This window comes from Trachurus trachurus (genome assembly GCF_905171665.1).
Source record: "Trachurus trachurus genome assembly, chromosome: 3".
NCBI lineage: Eukaryota > Metazoa > Chordata > Actinopteri > Carangiformes > Carangidae > Trachurus > Trachurus trachurus.
The window spans coordinates 26937597-26957633 of NC_139893.1; the positions used below are offsets into that span (position 1 = coordinate 26937597).

Genomic DNA, 20037 nt, shown 5'->3' on the forward strand with positions numbered 1-20037 from the left:
GTGTAGCTAGTGTGAGGAAGGACGGAGGCACTGGTGTTGCCTTCAGGTGCAGTCAGACACCTGAATGACGCCGTGAGTGACGCCGTCGGCAAACCAACTGGATGTTATTTTACTCTACGAGAGAAAGCCGGTAAAACGTGGGTCAGGTAAACAATACGACATCACCATGACAACATATTGTCACGCCTGTATTGTTTTGCCTCGTGCTGGCGGAACGTTTGTTTACATGGAGGCTTGTTTATCCTGATACATGCAGCGTGTGTTGTCTGTCTGACATCTGCCCGATTTTACGTAAACGCAACAGCAAGAATACGTGCCGACATGCAACCGCACCGCTAGATGGGGGTAAATCTCACATACTGTCCCTTTAATGCTGAGTAATGCATACATAATAATAACTAATTACATAATTCAACTTTTATTATTACTTAATAATTTATTAACTAACTTTGAGTGGTAAACATTAATTAACTGCTTACTAATAGGCTACATTAATTAATGTGTTTCCTATTCCTAAGTAATACATAATAATGATTGTTAATATATCTGTAAACAGTTAATTAATGCTTAATAATGTACTAACTAGGGGACCCTTATTGTAAAGTGTTACCCTTTATTTATATAGGACTTTTCGCAGCACGAGGTCACAAAGTGCCTCACAAACATTTTAAAACAGAATATAAATAGAAAACGGAGAAAGACAAAATAAAACAGTGACAGTGAGCACAATAATTAGTTAACATGCAATTCAAAAGCCTGTTGAAACAGGTGAGTTTTTAACTCTGCCTTGAAAAAAAAAAAGAAAAACGATGCAGAACCTCTTAAGTCCAGGGGAAGCGTGTTCTGATGAGGTTCTGACCCTGCAAATTGTGTTTGAGTAGACAACAGCTGCTTTAATCTCATACTCTTGTGTGATACTACTGTGTGTGTGTGTGTGTGTGTGTGTGTGTGTGTGTGTGTGTGTGTGTGTGTGTGTGTGTGTGTGTGTGTGTGTGTGTGTGTGTGTGTGTGTGTGTGTGTGTGTGTGTGTGTGTGTGTGTGTGTGTGTGTGTGTGTGCAGGCTAAAGGCTTCGAGCTGGGTTACCTGGAGAAGGTGGTGGAGGTGAAGGACACGGTTCACCGTCAGTCTCTGCTGCATCACACCTGCAGCCTGGTGGTGGAAAATAACCCAGAATGCTCTGACGTGTACTCGGAGATTCCCGCCATCACTCGCTCAGCCAAAGTACGACTCTCCTGCTCTGTAGCTGTGTTGGTGTTGGTTCAGGTAGAGGCAGGTGTTGACCAGGCCATGTTTTCTCCAGGTGGACTTCGAGCTGCTCTCAGAGAACCTGGTCCAGCTGGAGAGACGCTGCAAAGCATCATGGGACAACCTGAAGGTGGTGGCCAAACACGAGACAAAGGCGGTGCTGAAGAACAAGTTGACGGACTTCCTGAAGGACTGCACGCAGAGGATCATCATCCTGAAGGTGGTGCACAGGAGGGTGATCAACAGGTGACACACACACACTAAACTAGATGTAATATCCAGAGCTGCTGTTTTTAAGTTTAGTTTTAGCAACATGTAACCGCTAACACCCTTTAGTTGACTCCTGATTAATTGTAATTTTCTGTACAAAGTTCATTATTTGACAAATCGATCAGTAATATTGTTTCCTGGATGTTCCTTCTTCACATCTGTCCGCTGTCAGACAGATGTGGTGCTAAGCATTCGTTTCTGTGTTTTGGTCGCCTTGGATCTTGGGTTCTTAGCTGCATTTAGAGTTGGGTCACCATCAGACAGAGGGTTCACTGCAGTGACCACTGCGCCCCCTCCCCTCTAGGTTTCACTCCTTTCTGCTGTTCCTGGGTCAGCCGTCGTCCTCGGTCCGAGACATCAAGGTCACCAGCTTCTGTCGCATCGTCAGTGAGTTCGCTCTGGAGTATCGCACGACCAGAGAGCGAGTCCTCACCCTAAAACGCAAACGCGCCGCCCACAGAGAGAGAACCAAGACCCGGGGCAAGATGATCACTGAGGTAACCCTGACCCACAGAGGTCACAGAGGTCAAAGGTCATAGGCACAACACAACCCCTGCAGAGCCAGACCAGTAACACAATGATCAGTGGTCTGGATCTGGATCCAGCTGTGGATGATGTCTGCGTAGTTTAATGAGGATCATATAAAACCTTCACTTCCCATCATGCACCCTGTTCTGATTCCTCTCATCGTAGCATCTGTAGATCTGTTGACTCCTCCTCTTCCTCATCTTTCTCTCAGACGGAGAAGTTTTCGGGGGCAGTGCCTCATGAGGACAGTCCTTCCCCTGTGTCCGTGGCAGCGGAGGCGGAGACTGGTCAGGAGGAGGAGCATGAGAACATGAAGAACCTGCTGATCAGCAGCAACAACACAGACCCCCGAGGCCTGAGGCGCTCCAGAGCCATCCGCAGTAAGACGTTTCTCTGTCTCCATGACAACGGCCTGTCAACAGGTCACAGAACTGTTTCTATAGAGCTGATGACATCACAGGGACCTCAGACATAGGTTGTGTCCGAAATCACTCACTACTCACTACTACACACTACGCCATTTTGTAGTGGTGTTCGAATGTTTAGTGATTATTAATGTTCCCTATATAATAATAATAATTCATTTATTTTATATAGCGCTTTTCAGTGACCCAAAGACGCTTTACATACAGAAAGTAGAACATAGGGAAAGACAAATACAGGATACAGAAAGTAGAACATAGGGAAAGACAAATACAGGATAGAGAACACTATCCCATCATGGATTGTGGTCACGGATCATGGTTACAATCGCAGTCACCATTGATCTGGAACGTTTTAATTACGCAACGTTAATATGTAAGTAATTGTGCGGCAGAGTAGTGTCCGAAAGTATTTTTTCATTTGAAAAAGTGAGTGAGTTCACTAATAATAATAGTCCTCACACTATATAGTGAGTAGGGAGTAGTGAGTGAGTGATTTTGGACACAGGCATAGAGACAGACATGTGACCAGAAGAGAAACTACTTCCTATAGTTACAGTGTCATAGTAAAAATACTTGCTGAAGTTACAGTTAATAAACCACATTTGACTGTTTAATCTTCACCTGTTCAAGGCTAGAAGTTCTGCATCGAAGCAGGAAGTTGAGAGGCACCGTTTCCTCAGGTTCACCTGAGACTTGGTTTGGTTGAGACCTGGTGAATAATCTGGTGCTGGTTGTGGTGTGGGTCTGCAGGTATGGGCAGGGTGAGTCCACCACAGATGTCTGTAGCCAAAGAAGACGGGACCTCCCCCCAGGATGACGCCACAGATGAAATCATGGACCGACTGGTCAAATCTGTTACCCAGAATCCAACAGACAGAGCATCCAGTCCCAAGACCCGCAAACGGTCCAGACTCAACAGGAAGTCATGTGAGTGCATGTCTTAATCGTGTGATGGTAGTTGACTGTCCCAGAATGCTGAGTATGAACCCTGGACCCGAGACCAGGTCCTGCGTCTGGTCTCAGGTCTTATGAAGGTCACGGTCTGGTTCAGACTCTGTTGAGACAACAGCAGCACTGTGTCCACAACAGGACACTATCTTCATATCAGTGTTTTCACCTCCAGAGTAAATCTGATAATAACCCCCTCTACCCAACTCCCTCTGTGGTGGAGGACGACCCGACCCTCAGAACTCGGTCTGCTCCTTATACAGGACGGAAATGAGTCGGACCAGAGGAGTCTAGGTCACCTGCAGGTCGTGTTTACCTGTGATTATCAGCTTATCATCGTTTCCTATCAAAAAACAGCAGAAGCTCTTTCTGTGGACCTTCCCCTTCTGAATTCAGTAGAATGTATTAGCACTGTGTTTACTAACACAGTGCTAATACAAAGTGAAGACACTGCTAACTTTTTTTTTGTATATATTTTTTTCTCTGTGTTATATTACTTTTTATATTATGTATATTCTGTGCTGCTACTGAATACTTGAATTTCCCTTGGGATCAATAAAGTATCTCTAAGCCTTAGTGCTAACACAAGCTGCTGCTAATGATGTGTTTTCTAGACTCCAGAATCAGAACAAAGATGTTTAAGGAAAAAGTTTAGTAACTCAAACACGAGACATGAAGCTGCTTCCTGTAGGCGACAGTTACTGGTAGTGACAATGTGATGATGCAAAATATAAAAAACTGCTTCCTGTCTACTAATGTGTGTGTATGTGTGTGTGTTTCAGTGAGGAGGACTCTGAAAAGCGGCCTCAGTGTGGACGTGGTTCAGGCTCTGGGACTCAACAACAAGTCAGGAGACAGAGTCTGATCAATTGATCAGTCTAATCAGAGACACTGAATCCAGACCAGCCCATGGAGTCATCCTGTGTTCATCAACCGGATTCAAACTGAACAAACTTTTTTTTAGCTCCACTTTTCAGGCACACTCGGCTTCAAACATCCTGGAAACTATAACAATTGTGTTGTTTAATAAAGTTTTACAGGTGATGTGAGCAGGGGGCGGCCCTTTTAGACGAGTCGTTAGAGGTCAGGAAGTAGAATAACCCTTGTCTGTTACTGCTCCAGCCTGCATGGGGAAGTCCTCGAAAAAAACCTTTAAGAGTTTGGAAAGTCAGGGTGAATGTGTCACGTCACAAACTTCAACTTAAGTCACGAAATTCACTTATGAGGTACAAAATTGATGAACACAAATCACATGTCACTGCTTCAGCACCGCATATGTGTGTGTGTGAATGTGTGTGTGCTTACAGTCGTTTCTTCTGAGCACAGTTGTGGTGTTTTTTGTTTTTTTTTGTACTTTGCAGTGTGTGGTTTCATTCCAGGTGTTCTCTCTGACCTCTGACCTCAAGTCAGTGTGTGTGTGTGTGTGTGTGTGTGTGTGTGTGTGTGTGTGTGTGTGTGTGTGTGTGTGTGTGTGTGTGTGTGTGTGTGTGTGTGTGTGTGTGTGTGTGTGTGCGTGCGTGCGTGCGCGTGTGTGTGACTGGCAGGTAAAAGCTTCCTCACTGTTCACACACACTGTTTTAACTTAAAGTTGTGTAAAGATGATAATGTGTGCAGGTAACATTAATAAAGACAACATTTTAATTTACTTATTACGTTGTTATCTGGTTATTTCCAATAATCACGTGTCAATAATGACTTAACAATCATGAAACATGAGGCACAGTCAGTGTCTGACGATGGGGGAGACTGGTCCACGTGCAGGAGACACCTGCACCAGGTGGTGTACTAATTAGTTATTAATTGAGTGCTGACTGCTGATGTGATCGATCCAAGGGCATCACGATTATTATTATGTTTGTTCATTATTTCTAATCCAACAGTTTATCTCCTCCTAGTTATCTGGTTATAACAGGCTCACTATCACCTGTGATGTTGTTACTGTTACAATTAACAACCATCTGCTATTCATAGTGTCTCTCTCTCTCTCTTTCTCTCTCTATCTATCTATCCATCTGTCTGTCTGTCTATCTATCTATCTATCTATCTATCTATCTATCTATCTATCTATCTATCTATCATTAAACCCGACAATAATGAACTGATGTCATCATGTCAACTTGTAAAGAAAAGTGGCGAAATATAAATAGCCTAAGCCTAAAAGTGACTTGACGTGACTCCAGCTCCATCACCGGACAGGTTTAGGTGATGGTTCATGGTCTGTGTCGTGTCTACACCTGTACTCTGCCTCCGTCTCTTTAAAGTGGAGCGGGGCGGGTCACGTGTCCAGGCCCGGTGCCCCCTCCCCCTCCTCCTCCTCCTCCTCCTCCTCCCTCTCCTCCTCCGTGTCTTACCGGAGCCTGTGTGTGTGTGTGAGTGAGAGTGTGTTGATGTTGTAAACCGGCTACCGGCCTCCCTCCCTCCCTCCGCCGCTCCGCGTCCTCTCGGTGTCTCGGTGTGTAGCTATATAAAGGACAGGGGGATGTCCTCCCGCTGAGCTCCGCGGGGAAGATGCTGCCGCTGGGTCTGACGCCGCTGCTGCTGCTGCTGACGGCGGCCGCCGCCGACCTGTCCGTGACGGGCTCTGCGCCGCTCCGGGGGCCGGGGCTCGGCTTCTCCCCGCCGGTCCCCGCCTCCGCCTCCGCCGCGCCGCCCCTGCTCCTCCCGCAGCCCGGCATCGCCTTGGCCCGGTCCGCGGCGGAGGAGCCGGCCGGCCCCGCGGAGGAGGAAGAGGGGGGGCAGCAGCATCACCACGGCGGAGGGTACCGGGTGGTCCAGTGGGAGTGGAGCTACGTCCAGACTCCGTACATCATCGCTATCTGGCTGCTGGTGGCCAGTGTGGCCAAGATCTGTAAGTGTGTGTGTTGGTGTGAGTGTGAGTTTGACCAGAGTGCAGTTTCAGATCAGTTCAGTCCGTAAAACTTAGTGAGCAGGAGCTAACATGGAGATTACAGATCAGATAGGATGTAATGTTGTAGGCTAGCTATTGTGTTTACATGAGCTAATGATGTAATAATAATAAGGGGGACTGAAACTCTTGGGATAGATGAGTTGAAGTGAAACAGTGACACTGAGTCTGTCAGAGCCTTCTTCAGGCTGTTGAATTGTAGAAGGACAACAGGTCCAGATGGACACTTCTTCACATTCATCACGTGATCAGACACATCTGAAGATCTTTATAGTTTCTGCAGCCTAACTCTGCGTTATTTACTGATCAACTCTGAAACAAGTTTGTAGAACTTGTGTATCAGACCTGATGTGGTCTGATGGAAGAGTGTATAGGGAAGATGTGGTGTTCACAGTAAGGACGTAAGCAGAGCCTCAGCACCTGACAGAAAAGTGTCAATAACAGAGAGAATCAAACAGAGAAGAGCAGCTGATCAGAGCCGTTACACGTCTACAAACAGGAAACATTATGATGTCTCTGCGTGAAGCTAATCTGAAGTCAGTCTGATGATCATCGAAGATGAATCGTTCACTGTCCGTTTTAAATCCCAGTTCCTGGTGAAGGAGCAGTGGCCGTGACATTGGTGAAGAGTTTAGACTCAAACCAATGAGTTCCTTTAACGCCTCAGGAGTCAGAGCAGAACAAGACCAACAGGGCTCCACTGTCTGTCCGACCCCAGTCCTCCTCACCCCTCCTCCTCCCACCTCCTCCGCTCTTCCTCTGTCTTTTCTCTTCAAACATCTTGTTCCTCCGTCATGGCTCCATACACACACACAGGCATACACACAGAGTCGTGTTTCCTGAGCTGCTGCCTGGTGAGTCACTGCAGCAGGACAATAACATCCTATACTCGCTGCTTATTAATGTCGACATGTTACTGACACACACACACACACACACACACACACACACTGAGGCTCTGTTCATTCAGCCGAATCTCTGGTCATGTGACCACGACTTGAGCTGCCAAACCACTGGATCACTGACGGCCTGATTTATATCAAACTTTGATTATTCTTAATCATTAAGCTCAAGCAGTGACACAGAGAGAGAGGAGGTCAGAGGTCACAGTGTTACAGAGCTACACACCGAGAGTGAAGCGGAGGACCAACTCACTCCTCGGCCTCGGCCCGCTGCTCATGTCATGATGTGCAGCTGCTGGAGGTGGAGGTGAGGGAGAGGAGGTGGAGTTGAGTTGTCCTGAGTCTCTGCAGCTTTAACGAAACAGACCTGAGATCAGAGAAATGTCCATCAGGTGCTTCAGAGTCAGAGTCAGTGGTGACCTGAAGATGAAGGATGAGAACGTGTATCTCCAGCCTACTCACTGTTTATTCAGATACTTCACCGTGACGTGAACATCTCCAAGTCATCTAGTTTCCCTGTGTGGCTGTTGTTGTCGCTGTTGTAACTGTTGTTGTAGTTGATGGTGTGACGTTTGTGGCTGTTGTTGTGACTGCTACAACTGTTGTTATAACTGTTGTGACCGTCGTGACTGTTGTTATGACAGGTAACACTTTATTTTAAGGGGTCCTTGTTCCTGTGTATATAATAAGAAATGCTTGTGCAAAGAGAGAGGCCACTTTGGCATTTCTTATTACAAGTGTAACAACCTGTAAGTACACCAAAATACACTATGTATTTACAATGTAAGTACATGTTATTACATACGGTTACATAGGTAATTACACTGTAATTAATTAGGTAGATACACAGGAACAAGGACCCCTTAAAATAAAGTGTTACCGACTATTGTTATGACTGTTGTTACTGTGGTTCTGACAACGTACTATTGTGACTGTTATCGTAATGGCTTTTGAAACTGTTGTGACTGTTTTTGTGCCTGTTATTGTGACTGTTGTAAAAAAAAAAAAAAAAAAAAAAAAGTTGTTGTGGCTGTTGTTACTGTTGCGACCATTGTGAGTGGGCTATTTGTGGCAGCTATTGTGACTGATGTTGTAACAGTTGTGTCTGTTGCTGTGTTTATTGTGACTGTCGTTGCGACTGTTATCACAGTGTCATTGTGGTCTGTAACACGCCTTCATCACACAGCAGAGACAGACTGCTGTGTGATGAATCTCATGTTTGTTTGTGCTTGTACACGTGTTGCGTGTGTGTGTGTGTGTGTGTGTGTGTGTGTGTGTGTGTGTGTGTGTGTGTGTGAGAGAGAGTCAGAATACACTACAGTCTGTGTCTCCATGGTGATGAAGGATCATGTAACTGATTTGTGTAACACTTTGTCTGAACAGCACAGTGACCATCTGTGTGTGTGTGGTGTGTGTGTCTTTAGTTGTCTTCTGTTGCCATCATGATCCCCCCCCCCGTCTCTATCAGCTGGGTGGAGTTCATAGATATATACTGTATATATACTGACTGATATATATCTATGGGTGGAGTTGAGCTGACACAGGAAGTCGCTGTCAGGTTCATCTCAGAGTCACACACAGGCCGTGATGCTGTGTTTAAGTGTAGATATGAGAACAGGAAATCCCGCTTCCTCATACAGTCACAGACTCGCTTTCAGCTTCACATCTAGATATTTGTTTAGGATTCATACTGGCATTAGATCATCTACAGATACTCACTGTGTTGACATCTGGCTCCACCCACTCGCCACATGATCGTGAAGAAACTTTTATTTTCAGTCACCTACTGGAAATGAGCTTCAGAGTAGACCAAACGATTTTTCATTTAGAGCAACATCAGAGGTCGGAGGAGGAGACACAGACTCTATGAGTGGATTTACATCAAGCTCACAACATGTAAACACATATAAACAGACGTAAAAGTCAGAGCTCATTAAAGCATCAGCCGTGTCTGATCTAAGTTAATGAATCACCAGCTCCTCTTTCATCCTCCTGTGATGTATGAACACTGTCACTGTGTGTGTGTGTGTGTGTGTGTGTGTGTGTGTGTGTGTGTGTGTGTGTGTGTGTGTGTGTGTGTGTGTGTGTGTGTGTGTGTGTGAGAGAGAGAGAGAGCAAGATCACTCGCAGCAGACCATGAATGGCTCCTCACACACACACTTACTGTGACATGTGCTCCTCCTCCTGCAGTGTTCCACTTCTCACAGCGTTTCACCACCGTGGTCCCCGAGAGCTGTATGCTGATCCTGCTGGGTCTGGTTCTCGGTGGGATCGTCCTCATAGCCAATAAGAAGCAGCTGTATCAGCTAGAGCCCGCCCTTTTCTTCCTCTTCCTGCTGCCAACCATCGTGGGCGATGCCGGCTACTTCATGCCGGCCCGCCTCTTCTTCGACAACCTGGGGGCCATCCTGACGTACGCCGTGGTGGGCACGCTGTGGAACGCCTTCTGCACCGGCTTCTGTCTGTACGCCGCAAAACTCCTGGGGGTCATAGGTCAGTCCCAAAGGTCATAGGTCACTGAGACCATGGGTCAGCGGGGTCATGTCTTAGTTACTGTATCCATGCGTATGTGTGTGTGTGTGCAGATGAGCGCGTGCAGGCCGATCTGATGGACTTCCTCTTGTTCGGGGCGTTGATCTCAGCTGTGGACCCGGTGGCCGTGATCGCTGTGTTCGAGGAGGTTCATGTCAATGACATGCTCTTCATCATTGTGTTTGGAGAGTCGCTGCTCAACGACGCCGTCACCGTGGTGAGAACACGACACATTCACACACCCACACACACATGGAAGAGAGAAGAAATGAATTCAGTCTCGTTGTAGTGTTTCTGTGTGTGTAGTTGTGTTTGTGTGTGTCCACAGGTTTGTCCACAGGTGTCTTGTCTCGTCTCTCTTCTCTCTGGACCTTCTCTGTTCTGAACCGACCCCTCCATAAGGGGCGGAGCCTCTGGGCCACTCTCTGAAGCTCAGTAATCCATGAATAGTTGGTCAGAACAAGCAGCGACATATTTGGTATCAGTTGTGGGTGTGCACGCGCGTGTGTCCGTGTGTGCGCGCGTGCACATTTGTGTGTCAGTGACAGCAGCTGGATCATGTACCTCACACAGATCCAGATGTGGTCAGCAGATATCCTGACAGGGTCAGAGGTCAGATGTCAGTGTGTGTGAGATGAAGCGGCAGCAGTGAGAAGAGCAAACGGTTACATTGAGTCAGTACTGTGAGATTAAAGCAGATTAACTGTGCAGCGCTCTAATCCCCCGCAGCACTCAGAATATGAGCTAATCCACCACAGATGGAAAATAACAGAGTGTGGGAATCAGGAGCAACTGAGAGACGTCAGAGACGTGAAAGACATGTTAGAGTCGTTAGAGACATTAGAGACGTTGGAGATGCTAGAGATGACAGAGACATTACAGATGTTAGACACAGACCACCACACCAAGGAATCATGGGAAACAATAACAGTGATTTTAGTGTTCCCACGGTGACACTGTCAGTCTCATGTGAATCATAACTTTCTCTATATTATGTGATGTGATGTGGTGTTGTGTTACATTATACACTAACTCACACACACCTGCTGTTTGTAGTAACAACTTCACAACCACTGGATCTTGCAGAAACTCTTGTGTGGAAACATGACTCCAGAAAGAAAAACAACAACAAACCCTATTATGGTTTGTCCTGAGACATCATAACGTCACTGATGTTGTTCCCATAGTTACACTAGCTGCTCCTCTTCTTGTATTTTCCATCTGGCTCTGGTAGCAGCCAGTTTGTGAGCTGTAAAAGTAGCAACAAGAAGTCGGTGATGCTTCCTGATCGCTTTGCTGTTTAGCAGGCAGCTCATCTGGAATCATTGATATATAACATGTTTGTACCAGGCCTAAAGGTATTGATTCTTATAGTGAAATTCGAGACTTTATCTTCTCAACAACAACAGCTGATGATGACCTAGTGTGTGAAACTGTCCGCCAGTTTCCCATGATGCTCTCTGTTTCCGTGCTGCAGGTCCTGTATAAAGTCTACATCTCCTTTGTGGAGGTGGGACCAGCCAACGTTCAGACAGCTGATTACTTTAAAGGAGTCGGTGAGTCCATGGGACAGAGCACCATGACCTCTGACCTCTGACCTGTGACCTCACCCTGCCTCCTCTTCCTCCTCAGCCTCCTTCCTCATCGTCAGTATCGGGGGGACTCTGGTGGGTCTGGTCTTCGCCGTCATCCTCGGCTTCATCACTCGCTTCACCAAGAAGGTTCGAATCATCGAGCCGCTCTTCGTCTTCCTGCTCGTCTATCTGGCGTATCTAACGGCCGAGCTCTTCTCACTGTCCGCCATCCTGTCGTAAGTCTACCACTCAAACCAGAGTGACCAATATGGCCAGTTCAACCACTTCAAACCAGTTCAACCAGAGTAACTACCATTGTCTCTATTTGTTACTGAATCATTTTGCTCTTTATCTCTCCATTTGTTTCTCATTTTTGTTAATTTTGCTCATATAACGTTGATTATGTATGCACTTTATCTCCTTTTTTTCTATGTTTATTTGTTAGCCATAGAAATTTGTTTTGCTGTAATTTGTTATAGGGGTGGAACTTATGTACAAGCCAACTGGCTTCGTTCCCTCCGTGCACCATTGCATTTAAATGTGTGCTACATAAATAAACTCTAAACTCTACCAACATTATATATAACCAGCATGACCAGTAGGCTAACAGTATAACTAGTTAAACCAGTGCAACCAGTTCAACCAGTTCAACCAGTATAACCAGTAGAATCAGTAGAACCAGTGCGGCCAGTGATCACACACTGGTCTCATGCTTAAAGGAGAATTCCGGTCATTTTTGACCCCTAAATCGTTAGGGCTCACCCAGTGTTGGGTGAGCAAAATACTCGACTAAAATTGATGCAGGCAAACCGGAGTTACACCATGGCTACCCGGCGCTAGCGCTAGCGACAACGCTAAAGTATGGGGGCAATTTTTTCAACCACACCAAACACTAAAAAAACAATCAAATATCTATGGTACATGACTCGAATTCTTATGACACACCACTGAACTCATAAACTGTACGGTTATACTGAGTATAAACAGTATAAACTTTGTGTTTTTGCATGTAATCACTCAGCCGAACTCTGGAACCTCCTGGAAAGACATTACTAGCCGATCGCAGAGCGCCTTCTCCCTGCCACAGAAACAAACACTTTTTCCTTGTTGTGATGATTTCTTTACAAAAATAAACGGTCGGAGATATTTTGGACAGTACCACTGCACTGCTCGACCGTTTATTACTACTGTAGCCATGGTGTAACTCTGGCTTGCCTGCATCAATTTTAGTCACATTTTTTGCTCCCCCCAACACTGGGTGACCATCAGGACAACGATTTAGGGGTCAAAAATGACCGGAATTCTCCTTTAACATTTCTCTCTTAAAGGGATAGTTCAACATTTTTTACCTATTGCCATAATCCCTATAGTCATAGCAGTAGGTTGGTTCATTACCTTTAATTATCAGTGCATGTTGTTTTGATATCTGCGGGGCAGAGACGTAAGCTGCTCAGCTAACACGATTGAGGTAACGGTACAGGTCCCCTGTCCCTCATCAAACTCATCAAATACACAATCCAACAACTCCAAAACCCTCTCGTGGACAAGTTGTGATCTGCACATTCACCACGCTATGAGATAACAATGTAACGTCACGAGACGGAGTTGTTTTAGAGGCAAATGCAGCTGGAACCACATTCCAGACACAGATGCTCGGCAGAGTGACTTTAAAAGCGCAAGTAGTTCTGCTTCATGTGTCGTAATGTTACATAATTATACATTATCTCATAGCGTGGTGAATGTGCAGGTTACAACTTCTCCACGAGAGCGTTTTGGAGTTGTTGGATTTTGTATTTGATGAGTTTTGAGGGACAGGGGACCTGTACCGTTCACCTCCATTGTGTTCACTGAGCAGCTCACGTTTCTGCCCCGCTGATCTCAAAACAACATGCACCAACAACTAAGGGTAATGAACCTACTGCTATGACTATAGGGATTATGGTGCGCATTTGCCGAAATGTTGAACTATCCCTTTAAACCTTTTTAATCTGTTAATGTTTGACGTCAGAGTCATTAAAGTGGTTTTACTGGCATCACTGGTTTACCTGGTTTTGCTGCTGCCTCAGTAACCCTCTAACAGCTGCTGGGAGTTTTAACCTCTGACCCCTCTGACCCCCCCTCAGTATGACCTTCTGTGGGATTGGTGCCAATAAGTATGTGGAGGCCAACATTTCCCAAAAGTCTCGGACAACAGTGAAGTACACGATGAAGACCCTGGCCAGCATCGCAGAGACCATCATCTTCATCTTCCTCGGCATCTCGGCTGTGGACAAGTCCAAATGGGCCTGGGACACGGGGCTGGTGTCCTGCACCCTCATCTTCATCTTCGTCTTCAGAGCCATGGGTCAGTCACTTCCTCTTTAACCTTCACCCTCTCCTGCTGCAGAGACTGTGTTGATCAGCTGATCGTTTAACCCTGACTCCTCCGACCTCTGGTGACCTCTGCCCTCCAGGTGTGATCGGTCAGACCTGGGTCTTGAACCGGTTCCGGCTCGTTCCTCTGGACAAGATCGACCAGGTGGTGATGTCATATGGTGGCCTGCGGGGGGCAGTGGCCTTCGCCCTGGTGGTGCTCCTGGATGGCGAACAAGTGAGAGCCAAAGATTACTTTGTTGCCACGACGATCGTGGTCGTCTTCTTCACAGTCATGTTCCAGGTAAGAGCCACTTCCTGTGTGTGTTTGTGAGCTGATGATGAGTGTGGTGAAAAAGACCAGATTCCACAGGTGCTTGTTGAAGGCCACTCTGTGTGGGTCAGTGTAGACTGGAGCATCTCAGGTATCTGATCAGGACGGTCATGTGACACCTGTCCTGGGCACGGAGGGAACAGACACAGGTGAAGGTTCGTCCTCTGAAGGTTATTCGTGAGAACTACAGACTACAACACTGGTCTCTGCAGGTTTAAGTCTGGTTTAGGTTTCAGTCCCATTCAGATCTGGTTCAGGTCTGGTCTGCTTCTATATGTTGAGACTGAGCTTCCGGCAGAGGATCATGGGACATATGTTTATCGTGTGTTGATGTCTTTGTCTCAGGGTCTCACCATCAAACCTCTGGTCAAGTGGCTCAAAGTTCCTCGTTCCACCAACAGGAAGCCGACAATCAACGAGGAGATCCATGAAAGGGTGAGAGCTTCTCCTCTTCCTCCACCTTCTCCTTCTTCCCTTCTCTCTGTGACTCAAGACAGTTTCAGGTATCAAAAGAACCAAAAAACGTGATCCATCCTAAACTGCATGTGTTTGTGTGTGTGCTTCAGGCCTTTGACCACATCCTGACAGCTGTAGAGGACATCGCCGGGCTGCAGGGATACCACCACTGGAGAGACAAGTGAGTCATAATGACATCACTGTGACATCAGTGATTGATTTGTTACTGGTGCAATGACTGACAGTGACCAGCAGGGGGAGCTGTGGTCGTGTGATTGAGCTGGGTCATCAGTTCTTACCGTGCCCTCTCTCTGACTCTCTCTCTCCAGGTGGGAGCAGTTTGATAAGAACTACCTGAGTAAGCTGCTGCTCAGGAAGTCTGTGTACAGGAAGAGTGAGCTATGGGAAGCCTATCAGAAGATCAACATCAGAGACGCCATCAATGTCATCGATCAGGTGAGTTAGGGACATCAGAGGAGCAGCAGACTGAGGACAGTCTCTTACACACATATATACATACTGTTCAAAGAAAACGGGCATGGAGGGAAACACATGAGTGGGAAAAGAACCTGCAGCTGGTCTCCAAGACGACCTCAGGATGAGGACTGACCTCACAGAGACACGTTAGTGCTGTACAGGTCTCCTACCCTAACCTGTGTGTGTGTGTGTGCAGGGTGGGAACGTCTTGACCTCAGCCAGACTGTCTCTGCCCTCCATGGCCAGCAGAGCCTCCTTCCCCGAGGTTACCAATGTCACCAACTACCTGTGAGTCAGTGTGTGGGGCTCAGTCTCAGACTGTCTGTTCTGTATCTGGTTCAATGATGTGTCTCAACAAGTGATGTCACGATTATAGATTTTCTTGGTACAGTTATTGTCAGAGAAATAATTACGGTATTACGATTATCACGATTATTATGCATTAATTAATTTCACAACACTATGTATGTGTAAAATCAAATATAGTCTAAATAATTACGAAGCTAATTATTTACACAAAATATTTTAAGTATCTATTAATAAAGGACCAATTATATTCCCCAGGGGAATTAATTGTCATCTTAACCAAGTGTTTAAAGCATTAGTAAACGATCTGGTCGTTTTGGCTAACTTCTTGTCAGCCCGGTGTGTGGCGCAGTGGTTAAAGCGGCCACCCCATGTCGAGGCTACAGTCCTCAACGCAGGCGTCCCCGGTTCGAGTCCCGCGTCGGGCAGACCTTTCCTGCATGTCATTCCCCCTCTCTCTGCCTCCCCCTTTCCTGTCTATCTCTACTGTGCTATCAAATAAAAAAAGGCGAAAACTACTTGTCAGCCAATGGAGTTAGCAGTCCCTGCCCGTCACCACATTCACGGGCATTCCTTGGCTGCACACACAGAGAGGACCGCCCCTTTATGCTGTTCTCTCTCCTCATTGGATAAAGGTTGTAGGATACAAGGAAAGTTTTCTCCTCGGCTTACAGCAGAGCAGAGTGACTGACAGACCCGTGTTTCAGACCAAACACTCTATATAAGTGATTACCATCGGAAGATATAACTAAGACTTATATTAACACAAACATTCCGCTTACTTCTGCTTTAAGTTTATTTTAATCTTTTTTTTTCTTTCTTTTTTTTAAATTACAAATGACACACAAACTTTTAAATTCCTACCGATTCAATGTTACATTAGGTAACTGGACCAGTATCTGTGCATTTGCCTTTACTTTGGCGCACATTTGCCAAGATGGTTCCGATATAATCTATTTTGGAAAGTGACGGTATTTAGGAATCTTTGCGATAAATTAATTGTGGCGTTTAATACCACAATTAATTGTGAAAGCAAGTAATCGTGACATCCCTAGACGTCATGTCAGTGGGATCATGCTAACAGGCTAACGTGATGTTGGCGTGTTCCAGGCGTGAGAACGGCAGCGGCGTGTGTCTGGACCTTCAGGCGATCGACAACGTTCCCGGAGCCAAGGTGGAGGAGGACACAGAGACACATCACGTCCTCGCAGAGAACCTGTACAAACCCAGGAGACGGGTACACACACATACACACACAATGTGCTGTAGGTGGACACCCCCCAGTGAGGTCCTGCCACCAAAGGGTCCTTGAGGATTCTGGGTGTCAACCACGCATCATGACACACATCTTTCAAACCTCTGTGACCTGGATGAACACATCAGGACTGATCATATGTGTGTGTGTGTGTGTGTGTGTGTGTGTTTTACAGTATCAGTCCCACTACAGCCGACACTTCATGCCTCTGGGGGAGAAGGAGCGTCAGGACCGTGAGGTGTTTCAGAGGAACATGAGGAGCCGCATGGAGACGTTCAAATCCACCAGATACAAACGACACAAGAAGGAGCGCAGCCTCAAGAAGGTCTCACACACACAGCTTTATTCTCTCTCTCTTATTTACGTCTCGTTCTTTTTTTTTAGGCAACACACATGCATTCAGCCCTAATGAATGGCTTCATCTGCTGATTACAGTCTTGTTGCCGCTCTCTGTTATGACAGAGCGGCATGCTGATTGGCTTATTGAAAGTTGTCTGCTTCCTGTTTTGGCTGCAGCTGAACTCGTGTGTTTATTCTTCCTCCAACAGCGCCGAGGATCCGATGCCAAGGAGGACGGCAGCGACAAACCCAGACGCAACGTCAGCTGGCAGGACAAAGGTAATAGGTTGTGGGGGTCACTGGTCTAAGATGTGACCTCACCTTTTCATTTAACACCTCTGTTGCACCTGTACTCACACATCCTGTTCTGGATTAAAGGTCTGCAAGTGAGTGTCTGTGTGTCTGTGTTCAGACCCAGTGGTGGTTCCTGTGGAGTCAGAGGAGGATAAGGGCGGACACTCAGACCCAGAGAAGGAGGATGACGTTGGGATCACCTTTATAGCACGGAAGGCTGAGACACCCAAACAGAGACCAAAATCAGGTATAAGGCACTGCCTGACTCCGCCTCTAACTCTCAGCTAATCCAAACATGGTCAAAGAGGAGGGGCCTGTGGGTGGAGCAGAGACTTCAGTGCATGATTGTTTAATTACTGTGGCTAGCGTATGCCTCTGTAGGCACAGTTGGATGTCTTTGCTCTATGGCTAATCTAAGGCTAATTCATCTGCTGGCTAATTAGCTAGTTGTTAGGAGTAGAGGGATTGTAGCTCCTCCTTTTCTTTCTTTTCTCTTCCCCCCTGTTTTTTCACAAATAAATGGACTGGTTTTCATAAGAGAACTAAGAGGTGTGGTTAGGTGAAGACTGAAGACGCACCTTCCCCTCCTAAATACCAGCCTGTTGCACCAACACACATCCACCATCGTTCTTTTTAAAACCCTGAACTGAAAGCCACCCAGACGGAGCTCTCTGCTCCCAAGAGAGCCGAGGTCTGTGCTGGCGGCGGTGTCATCCTGGAAGACCAGCTACCTCCGATCGGCCGACCCACCTCCACAGTCCATCCCTGCTCTGCTTCTTTTCCCCGGTCTTTCTCCTTCACACACACTCCAGTTTAGGACTAGCATCTGCTAACAGTAGTAAGGTCCAGTGTGTAAACTGGGGGGAAAACCGTGACATCTAGCGTTCAGATTCTAGATTGCAACGCTCACTCGCTCGCTTTCTGGCCGGCTGGATTTTCCGTACAAACATTGCAGCACAAGATGGCAACTCTCTCTAAAACAAGACCCTTATTATGTATATATAAAAGAATATTTATAAGGCTACGAAAAACCAAACAAATTTTATTTTATAGTGATTAAACTTATACACATTATTCATGGGTAGTATATTCAGATTTTGCCAATAAACCTTGAGCCCCCCAATCTCCTGATTGGCCAGTTGCATATGTATTATTGTTGAGATGTTTTGATATGCCTGATGAAGGTCACATTGACTGAAACGTTGCTTTAATAAAACGATAACTGAGAGTGAGACAGTGTGCGGGAGCTTCATCTGAATTTTGGGTTATGCCTTCAGGCGTGCTGAGACCTTGCCCTCATCTTTGGGGCCAATAAACCTTGCCAAATATTACACACTGGACCTTTAAATCTCCCTAGCCCCAACTAGTCTGTAGCATTAGTGAACAAGCCAGCTAGTAGAGGAGCTTTTTGTTCATGTTTATGTCCTCCTGTGTCTCCTTCCTCAGTCCCAGCAGCTCTGGAGGGGAGTCAGAGTCCGCCCCCCGCACCCCCCTCACCCACCAGTGGAGACAGCCACCTCCCATGGAAAGGCAGCGTGGGATCCCCCCCTCCCTGTGTCTCTGTTGAGGCCACAAAGATCATCCCTGTGGACCTGCAGCAGGCCTGGAACCAGAGCATCTCCTCCCTGGAAAGCATCTCTTCCCCACCTGCCCCTGCCGAAGCCGTCCACCCCCGGGTGAGCGCCCTCTCCAGACTGGGTGGCCCCCGCCCGGCCTCCTACACCCCGCCAGGAAGCATGGGGGGTAGCACCTCCTCCATTGGAGCCCAGGTGTCGCAGGGCTCGTTCCACTTCCCCGACAGGAAGAAGAAGGAGGAGGAAGAGGAGGAGGAGGAGGAGGGGGGTGCACTGCAGGAGATGCAGCCACTCATGTCGTCTCTGAGGCCTCCCACCTCCCTGTCCCCACCCCCACCTCCCCCAGGCTCCGCCCCTGGCTCAGGGAGGAAGAGGAACCCCTGTGTCTACCTGAGGAGCCTGGTGACAGCGCCCCCGCCTGGCAGCAGTGAGCCATACAGCCGAGGCCCCACCCAGCTGTGACCACAGGTCCAAGATCAGTAACACACACACACACACAATCGCACAAACGCACTTGTCGGGCCGTCCAATCACGAACCAACTCTAACCTCCAATCACACCCTCCTCTGGGATCATGTGGTCATTAGGTCTGATGATGGCAAAGCATCGTCATCATCCTCACATCACCAGCTGCCGTGACCTCTGACCCTATCTGACACCCAGGACTTTCAGAATAAAAGTCCACACATCTGAGAGGGGACATTTTTAATTAAATCTTATATTATAAATTATATGACCTCATGTCAGAAACATCCACAGAGATTCTTCATTACAGCTCTCTCACATACACATGCACACACACAAGCACACATACTCACATTTCATTCATAAATCTGATTTATTCTATATTTTCTAACATCAAATCTCACGTTCAGACTCAAACACCAGTTTGTGTCCATCTGTCCTCTGATTGAGAAAAAAGAAAAGAAAAAAAACATCATTTTCTCAAACAACTGTTGTTCCTGGGGACTCTGTTCAGCAGCAGATGAAAACGTGGTGCTGTAGTGAGTGTTTGGAGCAGTAGGATGGTTTGAGTCAGGATAAACTGTAATGTGTGTTTCCATTGTGATGAAGGAACAAGTAATTGTTGTGTATACCAGTTTGAGTGTGAACATGAGATTTGAGGACAAACATCAGGTTCATGTTGTGTCTGGTGTTGTCGGCACTGGCGGCATCGTCAGCTCTGATTGATCACTGATGTTTGACATTCAGTTTACAGCCGATCCCTCATCACTACCCAGTAGACACTGTCATCACCTGTAATCAATCACGTCACGGACACAATCAACATTGCTGCTGCTGCTGCTCCTCTTTAGGTCC

The 20037-nt window shown here is 46.8% G+C and overlaps 2 protein-coding genes across 2 annotated transcripts in view; both read left to right on the forward strand.

Annotated features, from left to right (window-relative positions):
• fhod1 (formin homology 2 domain containing 1) overlaps window positions 1-4863 on the forward strand; it is a 33904-nt gene extending 29041 nt beyond the window's left edge. The window contains exons 21-26 of the mRNA XM_083994718.1: window positions 1061-1222; window positions 1302-1492; window positions 1821-2013; window positions 2256-2424; window positions 3220-3396; window positions 4200-4863. Of these exons, the coding sequence (XP_083850844.1) occupies window positions 1061-1222; window positions 1302-1492; window positions 1821-2013; window positions 2256-2424; window positions 3220-3396; window positions 4200-4282 (975 nt within the window). The 3' untranslated portion in view covers window positions 4283-4863. The remainder of the gene's footprint in view (window positions 1-1060; window positions 1223-1301; window positions 1493-1820; window positions 2014-2255; window positions 2425-3219; window positions 3397-4199) is intronic.
• A 1038-nt stretch (window positions 4864-5901) lies between these two features.
• Window positions 5902-19179, forward strand: slc9a5 (solute carrier family 9 member A5; the record flags this gene model as incomplete). The annotated part of the gene is made up of 16 exons (XM_083998636.1): window positions 5902-6265; window positions 9415-9717; window positions 9810-9973; window positions 11234-11312; window positions 11389-11566; window positions 13454-13674; window positions 13784-13986; window positions 14362-14451; window positions 14583-14653; window positions 14802-14928; window positions 15146-15237; window positions 16366-16492; window positions 16686-16835; window positions 17059-17128; window positions 17262-17390; window positions 18590-19179. Exons 1-16 carry the CDS (start codon window positions 5926-5928, stop codon window positions 19177-19179), a joined length of 2934 nt encoding a protein of 977 aa, XP_083854762.1. The 5' UTR covers window positions 5902-5925.
• Window positions 19180-20037: the final 858 nt, after the last annotated feature.